This window comes from Crocodylus siamensis, chromosome 2 (genome assembly GCF_052110815.1).
Source record: "Crocodylus siamensis isolate JL-2025a chromosome 2, ASM5211081v1, whole genome shotgun sequence".
Taxonomy (NCBI): domain Eukaryota; kingdom Metazoa; phylum Chordata; order Crocodylia; family Crocodylidae; genus Crocodylus; species Crocodylus siamensis.
The window spans coordinates 128,912,003-128,927,688 of NC_143396.1; the positions used below are offsets into that span (position 1 = coordinate 128,912,003).

At 42.8% G+C, this 15,686-nt stretch overlaps 1 protein-coding gene across 1 annotated transcript; it reads right to left on the minus strand.

Moving 5' to 3' along the window:
• Window positions 1-8,851: 8,851 nt before the first annotated feature.
• LOC149870777 (cilia- and flagella-associated protein 144-like) lies at window positions 8,852-9,277 on the minus strand. Its single transcript, XM_090034749.1, has one exon. The coding sequence runs from the start codon at window positions 9,275-9,277 to the stop codon at window positions 8,852-8,854; it is 426 nt and encodes a 141-aa protein (XP_089890875.1).
• Window positions 9,278-15,686: the final 6,409 nt, after the last annotated feature.

Sequence of the window (15,686 nt, forward strand, 5' to 3'; positions counted from 1 at the left end):
GTGTCATGATATACCTTCCTTTAGTTTTTTTCCCCCCTATCAACTCAGTTTTATAATGTTTTATTTCTGAGGTAAATCTTTTTTTTAATAGTTAAAGTTGGGGTGTACCAAAGGGTTGGAAAACATGTAATTTTGGTGCTAATATAACAATGTCCCCAGAGAATAAGTAACATAGGAGCGCTTTGTCTCCAGAGCAAGCAGTAGGGCTGTGCAAAGCTTTGGTAGCTGCTTTGATTCAGAGGAGATTCAGCCCAATTTGGCAGCTGAATTTCCAAATCTGAATCTAACTGGGAGACCCATTAATCTCTCTGAATTGAACTGGAAGCCTCTGAATCAATTCAGAGAGATTCAGAGATTTTCGAAGATTTGGCCATAGACTGTATAGGCAAGCACTAGGCAGTGCTAGTGGAAGCAGCTGAGGGAGCAGCCCGAGGAGAAGCCACAGCTCATTTGGCTGCTGACCCAGCTGCCCCCTCACTGGGGCAAGGCAGGCAGTGCTGGCAGCCCCAGGAGAAGCTGCAGGGGCTGGGGGGAATGACTGGGGAGCTGGGGGAATGATTGGGAGCTGGGGGATCAAACTGGGAGCTGGGGGGAATAATTGGTGGCTGGGGGAACAAACTGGGGCTTCCCCCCAGCTCCCAGCTTGAACCCCACTCCCTGGCCCCAAACCCCAGCTGGGGTTCTGCTTGGCGGGGGGAGGGAGTCCCTGCTCTCCTCTCCCCACCCCCCAACCCTTCTTTGCTGGAGCAGACAGCACAGAATAGTATACCCAGGGCTGGAAAGCATGTTGGGATGCTGGGGGACTGTGATTTAACTTGAACCAGGAAGGGGTCTGGGACAGAAGTTTCATAAACTGGTTTGACCCAAATCAGTTAAGTCTAACACTATATTCAGCCAGGTTTATTTTGAACCAGGTTCAGCCATTTTGAAACTGGTTTATTTGCACTGAACTTCTGTTCTTTTACAGGTTTAAACCAGTTTCTGATGACTTAAACCAGTTTATATGTAATTTCTGTCCCTAGCCTGGAAGACCAGGGAGGTAAGCTCCAATCTCCAATCTTCCTGGTGAATGCCCTAACCACAGGGCTATTCTAAGCTAACTCTTGCTCACTTCTTGGTTTTTCCACAAAGGAATTCAGAAGGTTATTTGGTTCATCCTGCTGCAGAATGTAGGAGGATGGGGAGGAGAAATGAACTCTTGACAAATTTCAGTGGATAGTAAAAATATATATATATTTCCTGCCAAACTCTAGCTTTAAGTGCAAAAGAAGCATTAGATTCATGATGGGGGAAGCTTGTGGCAGTCCCTGAAACGATAGGAACATTCTGCTAGTCACTGTACCTACACAAAGTGAAAGACATTCCCTGCCTGAAAGCACTTGCAGTCTAAACAGCAGGAGAGAAGGAAGAAGGAAGACTACCCAACAGCCCATAGAACTGCACAGGGGAGAGTTTGAATTTGTGTTTTCTGCCGTACTATTCCTCGTACCATCCATGGGAGTTGGGGAAAGGCAAAACACCAAGAAGAACCCAGTCAGAAATTAAAGTATAAGTGGGCACAAACACAACTAACATAAATTGGCTTTGATTCTGCCAAACCTGTCTTTTACTGTTGTGGCTTCTGATGCCTGTTATTGAATGGAAAAGTCATGGCCGGTCTGCGGGTGGGTCTTCCCCCTGGAACAAGGCAATTGGGTCCTACATCCAGAGACAGCACCTCCATTTCCCCATCAGAAAGGAAACAGTTACTTTCCCTCCTGCCTACAGGCAGCTGTAGACCTTTTCGACCCTGCTTATTTTGAAACTGCCCATGGTAGAATCATCCTGGTCACAAATAGCTCCCAGGTGTTACAGTAATGAGCCCCAAAATAATAAAACTCCTCACTGCTAGCATGCCTTTGACAAGTGCGTAAGTAATCAGACTGCCAAAGGGCCAGCTTATTTCACTTAGTGAAAAATAAAATCAGCTAGTATTAAAATTAGTTTATTGAAATACATAACCCTACCAGCTGTGGGATGCATTTATAAGTGGTTGTAGACATTTTAAAACAGGGGTGGTCAACTCCTAGCTTGCGGGCTAGATCCTTCCCCCCAGTGCCGAGTCATGGGTCCATAGGGAGTTCTTCAGGCTGTGGCCCTGCAAGCTAGATCAGGCTGGGTATAGGTGGCACTGATTTAGAAGACAAGATTAAAATAAAGACTTTGAATTATCATTGTCCTAAGCCTTTTGTTGACATTATTTCCGATCCAGGAATTAAATGCAATATGAAACTTCTAATTTTTATTTTTAAGGATTCTATAGCTAGACACTAGAATAACTTAAGAAATACATTTTTAATGAAACCTTCCCTACAGAGCAAAATATGGCAGACATTGAAACTCAAAATAACTAACAGTGCTAGCAGGAATAAATTATTCAATTTAATAAAAAGGCAGCTATGCAAAAGCTTGTTTATATGTAATGGAGAATCTGATGCATTTGGGGGGTTTGTGTGTTAGTTATACAGAGTAAATAATGCCATGTTTCAAAACTGGTCACTTGGCATATAAGGAGGCAAATATTCCTGTCTATAGAACTGGAAATGTAGTGAGGTGAATTAAGCAGCGAGTATCCCTTTTTCTGAGTGATCAAGAATGCTTATCATGTCTGGTACAGGGCCAATGAGAGCTAGATCACTGACTTGAATGGGCACAGGACCAAGTCCATTATTATTATTCATATGATAGTAGCACATAGAAGCCAAAGATCAAAGCCCCGCTGTTCTAGTTGCTGAACATATAAATAGCAAGAGACTGGTCATGCCCCAAAGATGTAATCTAAGTAGACAAGAGGTGACAAGGAAAACAGAGGTGAACTGATTTGGTCAAAGTCACATGGCAGGTCAGCAACAAAGCTAGTAATAGAACCCATATCTCTTGGCTCCAAGACCCAGCTCCTTAGTCATTGGACTATGCTGTTGCTCCAGACAAGGGCTGACTATTCGATGATTTAATCTAACGTGGCAAATCCAATATTAGTATTCTCTGAAAAAAAGTTCTATCCCCCGCTCTCCTCCATCTCTTGCAGCTCTGCAGAATCACCCCTGAACCACAAGCATTAGCTGATTAACACAAAGAAAAACAGGCACTGACATTCCCCAGGCAGTTTTTAGTGAAACTGCTTTTTTATCCCCATATGCACTTTCCTTCCGCACATGCATTTTTGTAAACATTTAAACAGTTGTTTTACTGGCAAAAATATGCACTGACACCAAACTTCAAATGTGCACACACACAAGTATCCACACATGTGTTTGTGCCCTTATCCAGTCAGGAAGCAGAAACAATAATACGCTATTTTTTTCTACCCAATCATAACAAAACTCTATAGCTTGAATTTAATTATGAGTCCTTGGAGGGAAAAAAGAAGAAAGAAATGCAAAAATTCATCACATACATTTGAATAACAAATTTGATCATGGAGATTTTTTGCAAGCAGAGAAAGGCTCAATTCCCTGAATAAATTATTCATTGCAAATTATTCACTCAACTTTAATAAATAGGGATCTCTACTGTACACTCTTGCTGGCTGAAACTGTTCTGTAGTATTTGCAAAAGGCAAAAAGAAATTCAATAATATTATTTCCCTGAGAAACAGCCTATTTACAGGATGCTCAAAACCATCTGGGTGGTCAGCAAAAGATGCACTTTGCTACTTAAGAGCCAGCACCAGGGAAATCATGGGCATTCTGGACATTCGGCCACTTCGTGGAGGCTCCTAAACAGAGCTCTTTTGAAAAGGAGTTCCTCTGCATATACACCATATTTTTTTAATTCACTTCAAGTGCTGCTCTTGACTCAGTCCTAGCATGATGCTCCTTTTCCTCTGAATCTCATTATTAGTTGGGAAGAAAGGCAACTGGAAGTCTCTTCAGACAGTGCTTGGTAGCTAGTGAAGAAGACGTGACCCCTTATATCCTTTCTCCCTCTTCATCTTCTTTCCACTGTCCCATATTAAGGTTGATCCACTCACATCAGCTAGATCTCTGTGCTTGGTAAGGATGAAATAGCAAGGCCAGAAGTACAGACTCTGTGCTTTAATAAAGCTGTCAGGGTTGACATGTCGGTATCAACTGCTTCTCCCTTTTTCTCCATCTCAAGCAGGATGGAGGGATTATGCAGATGAGCTGCTACATTGTGTCTGCTCGGAAACATTGTCCTGCATGCTTGGCATAGCCCGAATTCGTTTCTATACCCCTGAATGCCCACAGCTATGAACTGTCTAGAAGGGATAAACACCTTAACAAAGCTGTTTAGCAGATCAACTAAATGGTTTTGGCAGGCACAAACGTTTTAGTGGATGAGAGAATGTGTTCCTTCTCTCTTCCCCACTGCCCCCTCCTCCCGCCTTCAAACCTTTGAAGTTTTATTCATGCTGTGTGCAAAAATAAGATGCTCAGTTAGAGCTCATGGACTTAAAGTGACACTGCCCCTTTCAGCTGAGCAACTGATTTCAGCCTTCATTGTAGAGCCGCTCTGAGTCGCCAACTGCATAATGAACCACTAAGTTTTTTGCTTCTTCTTTGTTTCTGTGTAAGTGCTTAAAAAAGCAAAAGCAGATGTGTTATATTGCTGGGTTAAGAATGGCAACTTTATGCTGTTGGCCGGATGCCTCACCAAGCCTTCACATCTCCTTCCTTGAAAATACCTTGGAGTTTAGCTTCTTCTCCATAGTGTGTTAGGTCAGGTTGCATCACAAGAGCTGGATGGGCTGAAGCCCCCTATTCAGCTCCTGTCTCTTGAATGAGTCCCAGTGATACCAACTGGAAGAACAAGCTTATGCTGGGCATGCAATCTGAGACAGGTAGCAGCACCAAGAGGCTGGAATTGCTGCCTGACATCCAGCACCTCCTCAGTGAGGCCTAACTAGCTTTTGGGGCTGATACTTCACCCTCTTGGTGATGCTCCTGCATAGCAGCATTCACCTTGAACAAGGTTAAACATGAGAGGGGTGATTCTGCTCCCTGTTCTGCTCCCTTTTGGCCCACCCTGGCTAAATACACTGGCTGGCACTGTGCCACAAGGGGGGTGAGGTAGAATGAGTTTAGGGCAAGCACAGAAAAGTGCCAAGGTGGGCTTCTCCATACGCTGGGATAGAAGGTGAATAAGAACAAGCCTTAGGGCCTTCTAGCATGGGACACTCTGCATTTGTTTCATTTAGATGGTGGTAAGCATAACCACAAGTTCGAATTTGTTCTGAGTAATTGTATGACAATGCTTACTATGATCTGGACAGCACTGGAGCTGGCTGTGCAGATGAGAAACAGCTTGTTGTCAGTCTCGGCCCTCACACAGCCCAGTGTCTTGACCCAGCAGCTTGTTGGTCCCAGCCCTCACAACTGAGTGGAGCTGGTGAGTACTGCTCATACTATCTTTGTGGAGCAGTCCCATCAGAGTTGAACACTGTGTGTTACTTAATACAATCTGGCAATATTCTTCCTGTGAAAAGCATGAACTTTGCGACAGTAAGATGGCATTTAGCAAGTATTTTACTGCTTGAACATGTGGACTCTGGGATTTTAATTGTAGTTAACACATCCTAAGTATAATGCATGACAAGGCTCTTACAAAGCTTTCTCAAGCCACTGCTATAAAGCAGAGCCATTCTGAGGAGTGGTTGGGCACCCTAAAATCAACCTAAGACTCCTACAGAATGATTCATGCTGCATTTAATCTCTTGGAGACAAAGTTTCCTATACAGGTGTCCAGGGAAGTAACCAGCGGAGGATTCTGCAGATGCATGAAATACTCTTCTGCAGGCATATGATCCTTATCCATACAAGTGGTTTTATTGCCAAAGGGCAAGATTGTGGGCAAGGAGCAGGATATTGGTCCAGTTTTCACAGAGAATATTAGAGACCCTTTTGCAGGAGGGGTTGCATAACCACCACCACCAACCCAGAAAAGATTTTTTTAAGTTGCAAAGTTTTGCTCAAGTACTTTGTAGAAATTATAACACCGTGTAAAGAAAAAGAACAACCTCCCTGCCCCCCCCCCCGGGAACATTTATACAAACTGTATGATACAAATACAGTGGTGAGATCTTAATAATCACTTAAATAGGTCTCACCTACAAACAAAACACAATGGCCCTTGCCGCTAGAGGCATTTTTTGCACGTGGATAGCTTGACACCACTCAGTTGGCCCCTTGAAATCCTCTTGGGAACACAACTGGTCCTAAAGCCATTGTAGCCATTGTAGGCCTCCTCCATGGCTTACCCCTGCCTAGTCATGTAACTGAATAATAAAACTACGACAGGCCATAGATCTCTCAATTATCAGCAACAAGCCACTGTCATGAGCCAGTGCAGTCCAGTGCCTAAGATAAAGGTACTGGAATCCAGAGACCTTGGCCCTGATTCTATTCCATCTATTAGGTGTGTGAGTGGATTTACTGGCTTATGCACAATTCTATTTCACCCTGTCCAAGTCCTGAAAATTGTAGCATACCATTCTCTGACTCTAAACTGAGTCACAAAAAAGCAGTGTGGAGGAGGAGAAAAAGGCCCCACCCACCTTTTGTATTCACAGTTTTTTCAGGGGTTCAAGCAGGGAGGAACAGAATCACACTTAGGTGCCTAAATCCAGTTACACATCTAATAGCTTGAAATAAACACTGACCACTTGATGCTATTTGTAACTCTGCCACTGACATGCTTTATAATCACTGGCAATTCACTTAACTCACCTGTAGGTTTCTTTCCCCTTCTCTTTTACTCATCTTGTCCGTAATTTTTTTTTGTTCCAAGACTCTTCCTTTGTGTTTGCATAACTGGTGCAATGAGGCCTGGGGCTTCCTTAGAGATATACACACACATAATTAATCATAATAATCTATTAATAGCTGGGCTAACCATTACATCATCTTTTTGGTTTCTTTTTGGCTGTACTAGCTGAAGGTCAGATACAGTATATATTCTTCCTAGTCTCAAAGTTTAGCTGGTTACTGTTAATTTAATTTCTAAGAACCCCTATGGAACAGTTACATTGAAAGAAATGACACAATTATTAACCTGCTATATTGGTTACTGTGAACCTACAAACAATTCCAAACTATCTGCTTTCTTTTTTATGGAAGCCCTGCCATTGCTCATCTGATCTAGCCTCAGGCCCTTTTCTTTTGTGTATTCCAGTGCAATGTGATATTTGTGGTGCTGGGGTTTGGTTCATTGTATATTCACCAATAGGAACCCATAGGAATGCATCTTCTACTGATTTTTTTAAAACACCCAGCATCCTATTGTAACTTGTAACTGTGATATCAAAAAAAACCAGGGTAAGACCAGGCCTCGACATACTAGATTTCCTTTACATCAATGTATCTTGATTTCTCTTTTGCATTAGGAATATTGTTGTTGATTACAATGACTCCTGACTATGTAGACCCACCTAAAAAAGTCTTTGCAGCTTTCATTGTAGGTAAGGTGTCTATATTCTCTCTGCAATGTACTCAGAGGCAAGAATACTGAGTAATAGCACATCAAAACAAAGATAGCTTTAAATGTCACATTAAATGCACTAGCTTGTCTTCCATCTTTTGTTAGCATTTTGAGTATGAATTGGTAGATATGATAAGACAAATATCAAAAGATATTATGCATAATTTGAAACAGAACCAGAGCTATAGGATCTAATCAAGACAGACTGTACAGCCAGCCTGCATGAGGAGAAAAAAGCTGCGTGTAGGTGGTCTGCATACTAAAACACTGAAGGAAGGGCTGTTGCGTAAGATGTCTTAGTTGATTTGAGAGCAATGTTGATCTACATGATGAAACACTATAAAAATCCAGACCAAGTTCCTTCTCTCAGGCTTAGCTTTTCTCATCAAACAGGCCCCCAGCTTGATTAAGTTCTACAGCCTTGTATTTAAACAGGCACACAGCAGGGACAGATAGCACCTCTTTGTCATGCTAGGCATGCAGACAAAGACTAGTCACTGCAATGCATCTGAAATCCGTCAACCAACTCTTTAGAATCCAAATTCAGGACGCTAAACAAAACTCATTACAGACCCCACCAGAACCAGAAGCTGTCTAGTTGTGGAGTGGCACTGCAGGTGAGGCAACTTGATCTGCTGGGAGACGGAGTTAATGAGCCTCCATGAAGCAGAGTAGTACATCAACATGACATGCCCAGATGGTGCAGAATATTTGGGGGAAGAGGGATTGACCTATGCCTTTTGGCTCCCCTCAGTAGCCACCTTGACAACCTACCTCCACCACCTCTGCACTACCCTGGTGGATTACAGACCACACCAGACCTGTGTAGTAAGGAATCTGAGTTTTGCAAGTTCTGAACAAAATTTAGATTACAAGGACTCTCTTGGGATGCTGGGCATGGTCCCAAAATACGCAACTGTCCTAGAAACCCAAGATGGCTAGGCATCCTAATCATGTGGCTTGGTCATGGAGGCCAGCAGAATAATAGGGTTCAAAAAAGGACTGGACAAATTTATGGAGGACAAGTCTGTAAGGGGCTGTTTCACAAAACCATCAGGAATGTAATCCAACACTAGAACATCCAAAACCTTATGTCTGTGGCTGGCTGGAAGGGTCTGACAAAGGATGGACCACTCTATCCATATTCTGTTTCTTATACTTCCCCTCTGAAAAACCACTGCAAGCAACCACTGAAAACTGATTTATGTTGTAACCATTGTCAGCTTACAGGTCTGGCCAGACAGCAATTCCTCCCTCATTCTTCTTCCTCCAAAAACTGTCCCTTCCAGAAATCCATAGCCATGTAATGTACATATGTACAAATGGCACAAGGAGGCAGAAATTGTGTGGAAAACTGTCATCACCCACCCACCTACGTAGCGGAGCCACCCTTCATGTTCCCACTCTGTTCCTTTAGGCTCCACATAGCTTCCATGTGCTTGGTGATCTCGGTCTTCCGGCGTGGAAAATAGAGCCTGCGGTCAGTGTGGTCCACGCTGATCAAAGGTGTGCTGTTCCAACCAATTTCCTGGCTTTCTGTTTGTGGCTCCGAATATTTCTTGCTTGGCTCCAATGTAGCGTGGTGAATGAGATTCAGAAATTCAGTGTCCACAGGCTCCTCCACATTGTCGTGCCAAGACATTGGTTTCCTAGTGAATGTGTGGATACGGCGCTGCGGGTTCAAGCTGAAGTGTGTGTGCAGGTGCTGGCAGCGCAGCTCCTTCTGCACTGTCTCACGGAATATCTGGTCCCGGTGCACTGCATCTACTGCCTCTTTGTCCGCACCACGCAGCGCCATGGCTGGGCTTTTACATTGTGCCGTGGCCGGGCATTTATATTGTGCTTGGAGTTTGTGACTTGATAGCCAATTGAGTGGTGGCATTTTGACATCAGAGTCCTCCACAACCAATCCCAGGGGTGGAGGTGGGTCTGTATCTAACAGTGGGCAAAATAAGCAATGGCATTATGACATCAGAACCAGGTCCTAGGATGGGAGAAGCTATGTGAGCATGGTGGGCAGATTAACCCATTGGCAGTACAATCAGAGGGGTTAGAGGTGTTCATGGTTGTGCAGTGTTCCAGCTCTTCTCCCTTCTGGCAAGCTAGGTCCCACTTTCATAAACATTTTCCAGCAGCTCTTTTTCCTTTAGTTTTGGGTTCCTGTGCCACCCATACCCCACTTGCTACAAAGACTAAGCAAGAATTTTGGCTAAAATAAACCAGCTGGGGAATTAATGCAGGGACAAAGAAATTTTGAAGCGGACAGAGGGGCAGGGGACAGGTCAACACTCCCCTCATTTGTCCTGCTTCTTTATGATGGATAAAGGAAGAATGAAAGCTTTTTTTTCTGCTTTTAGCCCTTAGAGACCCCTCAGCACCATATAAGGATGAGTTTCGCAGTTCCAAGAAGTCATTTCCTTTGACTCCTTTTCTCTTCATCTTAATGGGTTACTGTGGTCTGTATTTTAAATAAGAGATACCTGACTGATTCTAAACTGTTCTGTTCCTATAGATGTATCCATTAGGTCCTTGCTCATATGCCTCCTCTCTCAGACATCCAAGACAAATCCATGTCAATCTCAGCTCAGTATGGCATCTCTCCAAGCTCCAGAGCTTTCCTTATTCAAGCCATGGGCAGGAAACATTCTCAAGGTGATGTCCCTTTTTCAGCTGTGGTTCTCTGAAGACATCACAGAAAGCCCAGGCCCTGTCTCTGTGGGGAGACAAGTGGCTGACAAAGAGGCTATGGGCAATTTTATAAAAAGAAGCTCAGTGGCTTTGAGCCCCATAGTTAGCCATAGAGCAGTTATAAGGCAAACAGTTACGGAGAATCAAAGCTGGGGCATAACTGAGGTCCACTGAAGATTTCCAACACTGCAAGTAGTGTTGCAGAATCTGAAGCAACATACTTCATTCTCCTTACTTCATATCCATAGGCAGAATATATTTTCTGCTCCAAAAAAGAGCTAATTAGCTTGTACAGGGCAGCATGATGCCTTCCCTGCATGGTCTGGAAATTCTGGCGGGTGGGGGAAGGAGGCAAGAAGTCTGGCTATGCTCCATATTTTCCTGTCTCTGCATTTCAACCTAACATGGCTCACCAAGTCTAGAACTCCTGTCATAGTGAATAGGGGTTGCGTCTATTGTACATGGTTTGTGAAGATTGGGACCAATTTTTAGACAAAATTGGGCCCAAGGGGGGCACAAGGATACAACAGCCAAATTCCAACCTGTTTCAGAAAATACAGGGTAATTGGTCACCTTCATCTGAAGCTATGGCACCTTTTTTTCACAGGGCACAGCCTCTAGCTGTTCACTCCAATTAGAAAAAGAGTCCAAGATCAGTTTTAATTTAGCTTCTGTTTATGACTACTTGGGTTTATTAATTAACACAGTATATTGTGTAAACAAGAATTGCAAGCATAGGAAAGTATAAAGATTTACAGTTTATGGCCCATGTTTTGCAAGGATGCCTTAAAGCACAAGCTGTTGTACAGGTGATTTGGTCAGTGCTGTTCCCCTACATATAACTCGTCATTTCTACCTATGCTTGGTTTTGTTCTCTACTTCCTCCTAGGAATGGAGCAAGGAAAAGTAAAAATATTTAGGGACAGTGAGTTGCAAAGACCATTGGCTCAGTTTCTGATGCGATATTCTAAGGTTATACATTTGATGATAATTGTATCATATGGTCCATAACACATGAAGGGCCTTGAGCATGCATTTGATTTCATGTTGGCAGGACTTATGTGAATGCTCAAGGGCCCTAAATTTCTGCACAGTAAGTGGGAATAAGATAGTGTCTACACATGCAGGTGACCTGGGACTAAAGTTAGTCCCAGGTCAGAGCAGCCTGCCATGTGCCCCTGTGGTCACCAAGGGGAGCTCCAGGCTCCAGCCACATGACTGCCAGCACCTGGGACTAACTTTAGTTCCAAATTGAAGGCAGGAGGCATGGCCAGCCAGGAGGCCTGGGGCTGGGCTCAGGCCAGCCCCCTAGTGACTGGGCATACCCAGCAGGGAGGCCCCCTGGCAGTAGCTCAGTAACACGTCTACACGTGCGTTACTGTGAAGTAACTAATCAGGAGTAAATGTGATACTTGCATGATGCAGGTATCAAATTTATGCCCAAGTCAGCATAAATCACCATATTTACTGGGCAGTATGGGCATGCATGTGTAGATGCATGCCCATAGTGCACAGTAATTTCAGTTACTGCGCAGTAAATACACGTGTAGACGTGCCCCTAGAATCCTTCAATCTGTACCCTTCTCTTCTCACCATCTTTTTGTTTGACTTCCTGCCTTAGCATCAGCCTGGGACCGCCTATGGTTGTGGTACAGGGTTTCTGATTTAAATGTGTTCAGGTTGTTGTGTACTCATGTATTGTGAGAAGTTGCAGGTCAATTCCCCTAACTAGCTTCTACACAGGGAAAGATGGGTTAACAGGACCCTTGCTAGGATTCAGAGCAATGAATAAGACCTGGGATGAGACAAGATGCACTTTCAGCAATAAAGAATTAAAGGAGGGTTTGGTAAACAGCTTTGGAGGTGACACACAGGAGACAGCAAGGAAAGCAGATGAAGATAAGCATCAAACAATGGATGAAGCAGCCAGAAAAGCAGGGTGTTGGCAGAGATTCTGGAAAGAAAGCAGCTGAGCTGTTTTGAGGTGGTCAGTGGTATTTGGGCTGGATTGGGGACAGAGGGACTACCCTTTGAGCCCTATAAATGCCTTCATTGAAGAGAAGCTTCACAACAGCACACAGAACATATTTCAGCCGACATCAGCAACTCTATTGGCACAAAATGGTTGCCACTTTGGCCTTCAAGAAGCATTCCTAGACACTGTTTGGCTCACAGTACTGGGCATACAAGAAAGGGTCAAAGGCAACTCAGCCCAGCTGCTTAAGCTGTGTGTATTATGGCACAAGCACCTGGTCAGCTCAGCTGCCTTGATTTCCTACCTCTACAAGCCATGTACTCAAAGCCATGCACCTTTCTCTGGACATTCAGGAGAGTAATTATGTAGTCCTATGTTCACTGGATACTTGTGGATTTGTGAAACAGAAAGCCTCCAGTAGGGTGTGACAAGAAGTTAGTGGAGAGGGTCAGGGTTCTTGGATGGAGAGGGCATCACTGACAGAGTAGAGCCAAGCCGGCAACGGGTACATATGCCTGTGATCCCATCTTCCTCCTTCAGCAGCTGTTACAATCCATGGGTATTTAGCCTAAATCCTCATCCCAGTGGGTTCACATCCGACACTCTGGGTATTCTACCAGAGATCAGTTAGTCACCAGTCATTTGACCAATGCAGCTTAAAACTTTATCCACACTTTCTCGATAAGGAAACTGACTACACATTTATATCAGTTGATGGTCCTGCCTCTGATGTATGGCTCTATCCTCCCTGTTGGGATGGGTTGTCATTTCACCTGGACTGGTGCATCCAGTATATTTTCAAAGTTCCTAGGTATTTCATTGTCTTTTTGACATTCCTAATTTTAGTCTCCAGGCAAATTAAAATGCAAAATGATGAGGCTTTAGTGGAAAGGTCATTTTGAACTGTAACATATGCTAAATACTTGCTACAAGATTATATCTAACTATGCAGAACACAAGACTTGTTACCTGTCTAGCACTTTAAAATGTAATTTAGCTCTGAGACCACAGGAAATTATTCCTTCAACCAGATTAGTCCTTAAACAATCATTTATTTCAGCAGGATTCATTGCATTCTTCTGAACCTGAAGATATTATGATTTGACTGTGGGATATATTCTTTACTATAATCTTAGAGGGGGTCTTTATTTCAGTGGGCTTCGCTGCATGTGGGACTGAAGAGCAGCTTTTACAGCTCTGTAGTTTTTCAACCACGTTGGCAAAAATCCATTATTTAACATTTAATGAAGATTACTTAAAAGTCAGAAGCCCTCTAAATGCATTCTCCTGGGGACAGAGTTCTCCATCCCCAAATAGCTGATTGAAGTTTGGATTTATGTATTTTTTCACAGTGTTTCAGTTGCTTCTGTTATTGCCGTCTGCTCGAGTTAAATTTGAAGACAGAGATGCCTATCAAAGGAGCTGCCAGTGGCATCTGTGAACTACTTTCACTGCTTTCCATGTGAATACTGTGTCCCTCCTATTGATTTCAATAAAATCCCTGTGAGCAATTCTCAGTGTGATCACTTCTTCAGCAGACTTGGTGGATTCAGATTATACAAGGAAGGGTCCAAATAACACAGACATAAGGAAGCTGTACCCTTTTTGATGTGCACCCATGTATAAACAATGGTGTTTAACCAGTCTTCTACATGATTTGTACTCCTCTCCCCACCCCACCCCCCCCAGGAAAAAGGGCAGGTCCATCCCTCCATAATGGTAAAAGATCGCAAGTGTTTTAAAATGACAAACTAAAGGGTGTTTCGGAAAAAGCAGAAAAAATATTTGGAGACAGGAGTCTATGTTTAGCATTTGCAAATTTTCAGCTTATTTGTAGCTTGTGGGAATGACACACATTTATATTTATTGTAAGCACCTACTCCATCTCAACCCCTTTAGTGCACACATTCATTCTGCAGTGACATTCCCTTTACAGAATAAGCGTGGCAGTATTCAGCATTAGTGATTCAAAACAGGTAGTGACCACACTCTGTACTGAGGTCTGTGTGGGGTGTTTCATGGAGTTACTCTGGCTTTATGCTGATGCAAATGAGATCTGAATCCAGCCCAATTTATTATCATAATTTTGTTTTCCAATTTTTGTTTTTTGAATCTTCCCTTCCTTTATACCATGGAAATGGAAGAGTAAGAAAATAAGTTTTTCTTCTACCCTCTTCTTAAGTCAAAACAAAAATATTAAGTTCACACTGAAATTGAATAATTGAAAAGCTTAATTGAAATGGAATCCCCTTTCCCCCCAATAATTTTGACACAATTTCATTTTCTGAAATGCAAATGAAAGTTTTTATTTGCAAAAATGTCCAAGATCTGTAAAATGTAGCTCCAACTACGGCTGCTAAACAATTGAAAATCTGGGTCTACATATGCACAGAAGATGGGAATTTTTTTCAAAACTTCACATTCTAATTTGCAACTTGGGTGGTACAATTTAGGCAACATCTACTTTGGTCCATAAAATCTAATGCAAGCAACTGAATTTCAGGCACTTCATATCTGCACAGAAGCTCTATCATCTCTTTTACCAGCACAGGCAAGGCCAGAGTCATTGGAAAGGTAAGATCACCTGGTTTAAACAGGCATTTCACTACAAAACAACAGCTGGACCTATGTGTGACCCAGAACAGTGGAAAAAGAATAAACCCAAACAAATGCAACCTCCCCGCAAAAAAAACAAAACAAAAAAAAACAAAATAGAAATTGAAATAACTGTTCAAGTGAAATCTTGGCCTCAATTAAGGTCAACTGCCAAACTTCTATGGACTGCACTGAGGCCAGGATTTACCCCCAGGGTCCACAAAATGTAGGAAGAAAATGTATAGGCTTGGATTTTCAAAGTGGCTGTAAAGACTTGATCACCCAACTCCATTGAGCGCTAGTGCCTTTGAAAATTCCAACCACAGTAGCTGTCACTCACAATTTCCATTTCTGTGCTTGCACTGATTTCAGCAGAGCTCCACTCTCTCTGTAATATTAGCTATCATTTGTACTTGATCAAGTAACAAAAGCAATATTGGCAAATATTTGCAAACAGTTTTTACTATTTGCTCCAACAGCTTTTCTCATCCCTTTTATGCTTAAATATCCATTTTAGATTATTGCAACCAGGCTTCTCGGACTCCACTGGGCTGACAATTGAAATGAACAATCTGCCCATCATCCCTGAGTTTCATACAAAATGCCCATGAAATACAGGGTGATGGCAGTTGTTTTTATGAGCATGGCTATAAAATTAGAGTTATCATAAATTAAGCGTTAGAGATTTGCCATCTGCAAAGTCCCAGCAGCAAAACCCTACCTGTGATTTTGTATGTTGTCCCCAAAGTAAGATGCCAGATGAATTCTCATGTGTCACAGGTTGCAAAGGGCAAATGACAGGGGTCTCTGCCAGTTATTTTTCTTTTTCCCATTTGGCATAAACAATATTTTTGGCATAAAAAATATTTTTGGTCCAACTGTATTTTCATTGGTGCCAGAATGAAGATGGCATTGCAACTGTTTGGTTTTGATTACTTCTTTATTTTAG

Coding starts and splice junctions, on each gene's coding strand:
- LOC149870777 (XM_090034749.1), bottom strand. CDS start 9,277: ATGGCGCTGCGTGGTGCGGACAAAGAGGCAGTAGATGCAGTGCACCGG.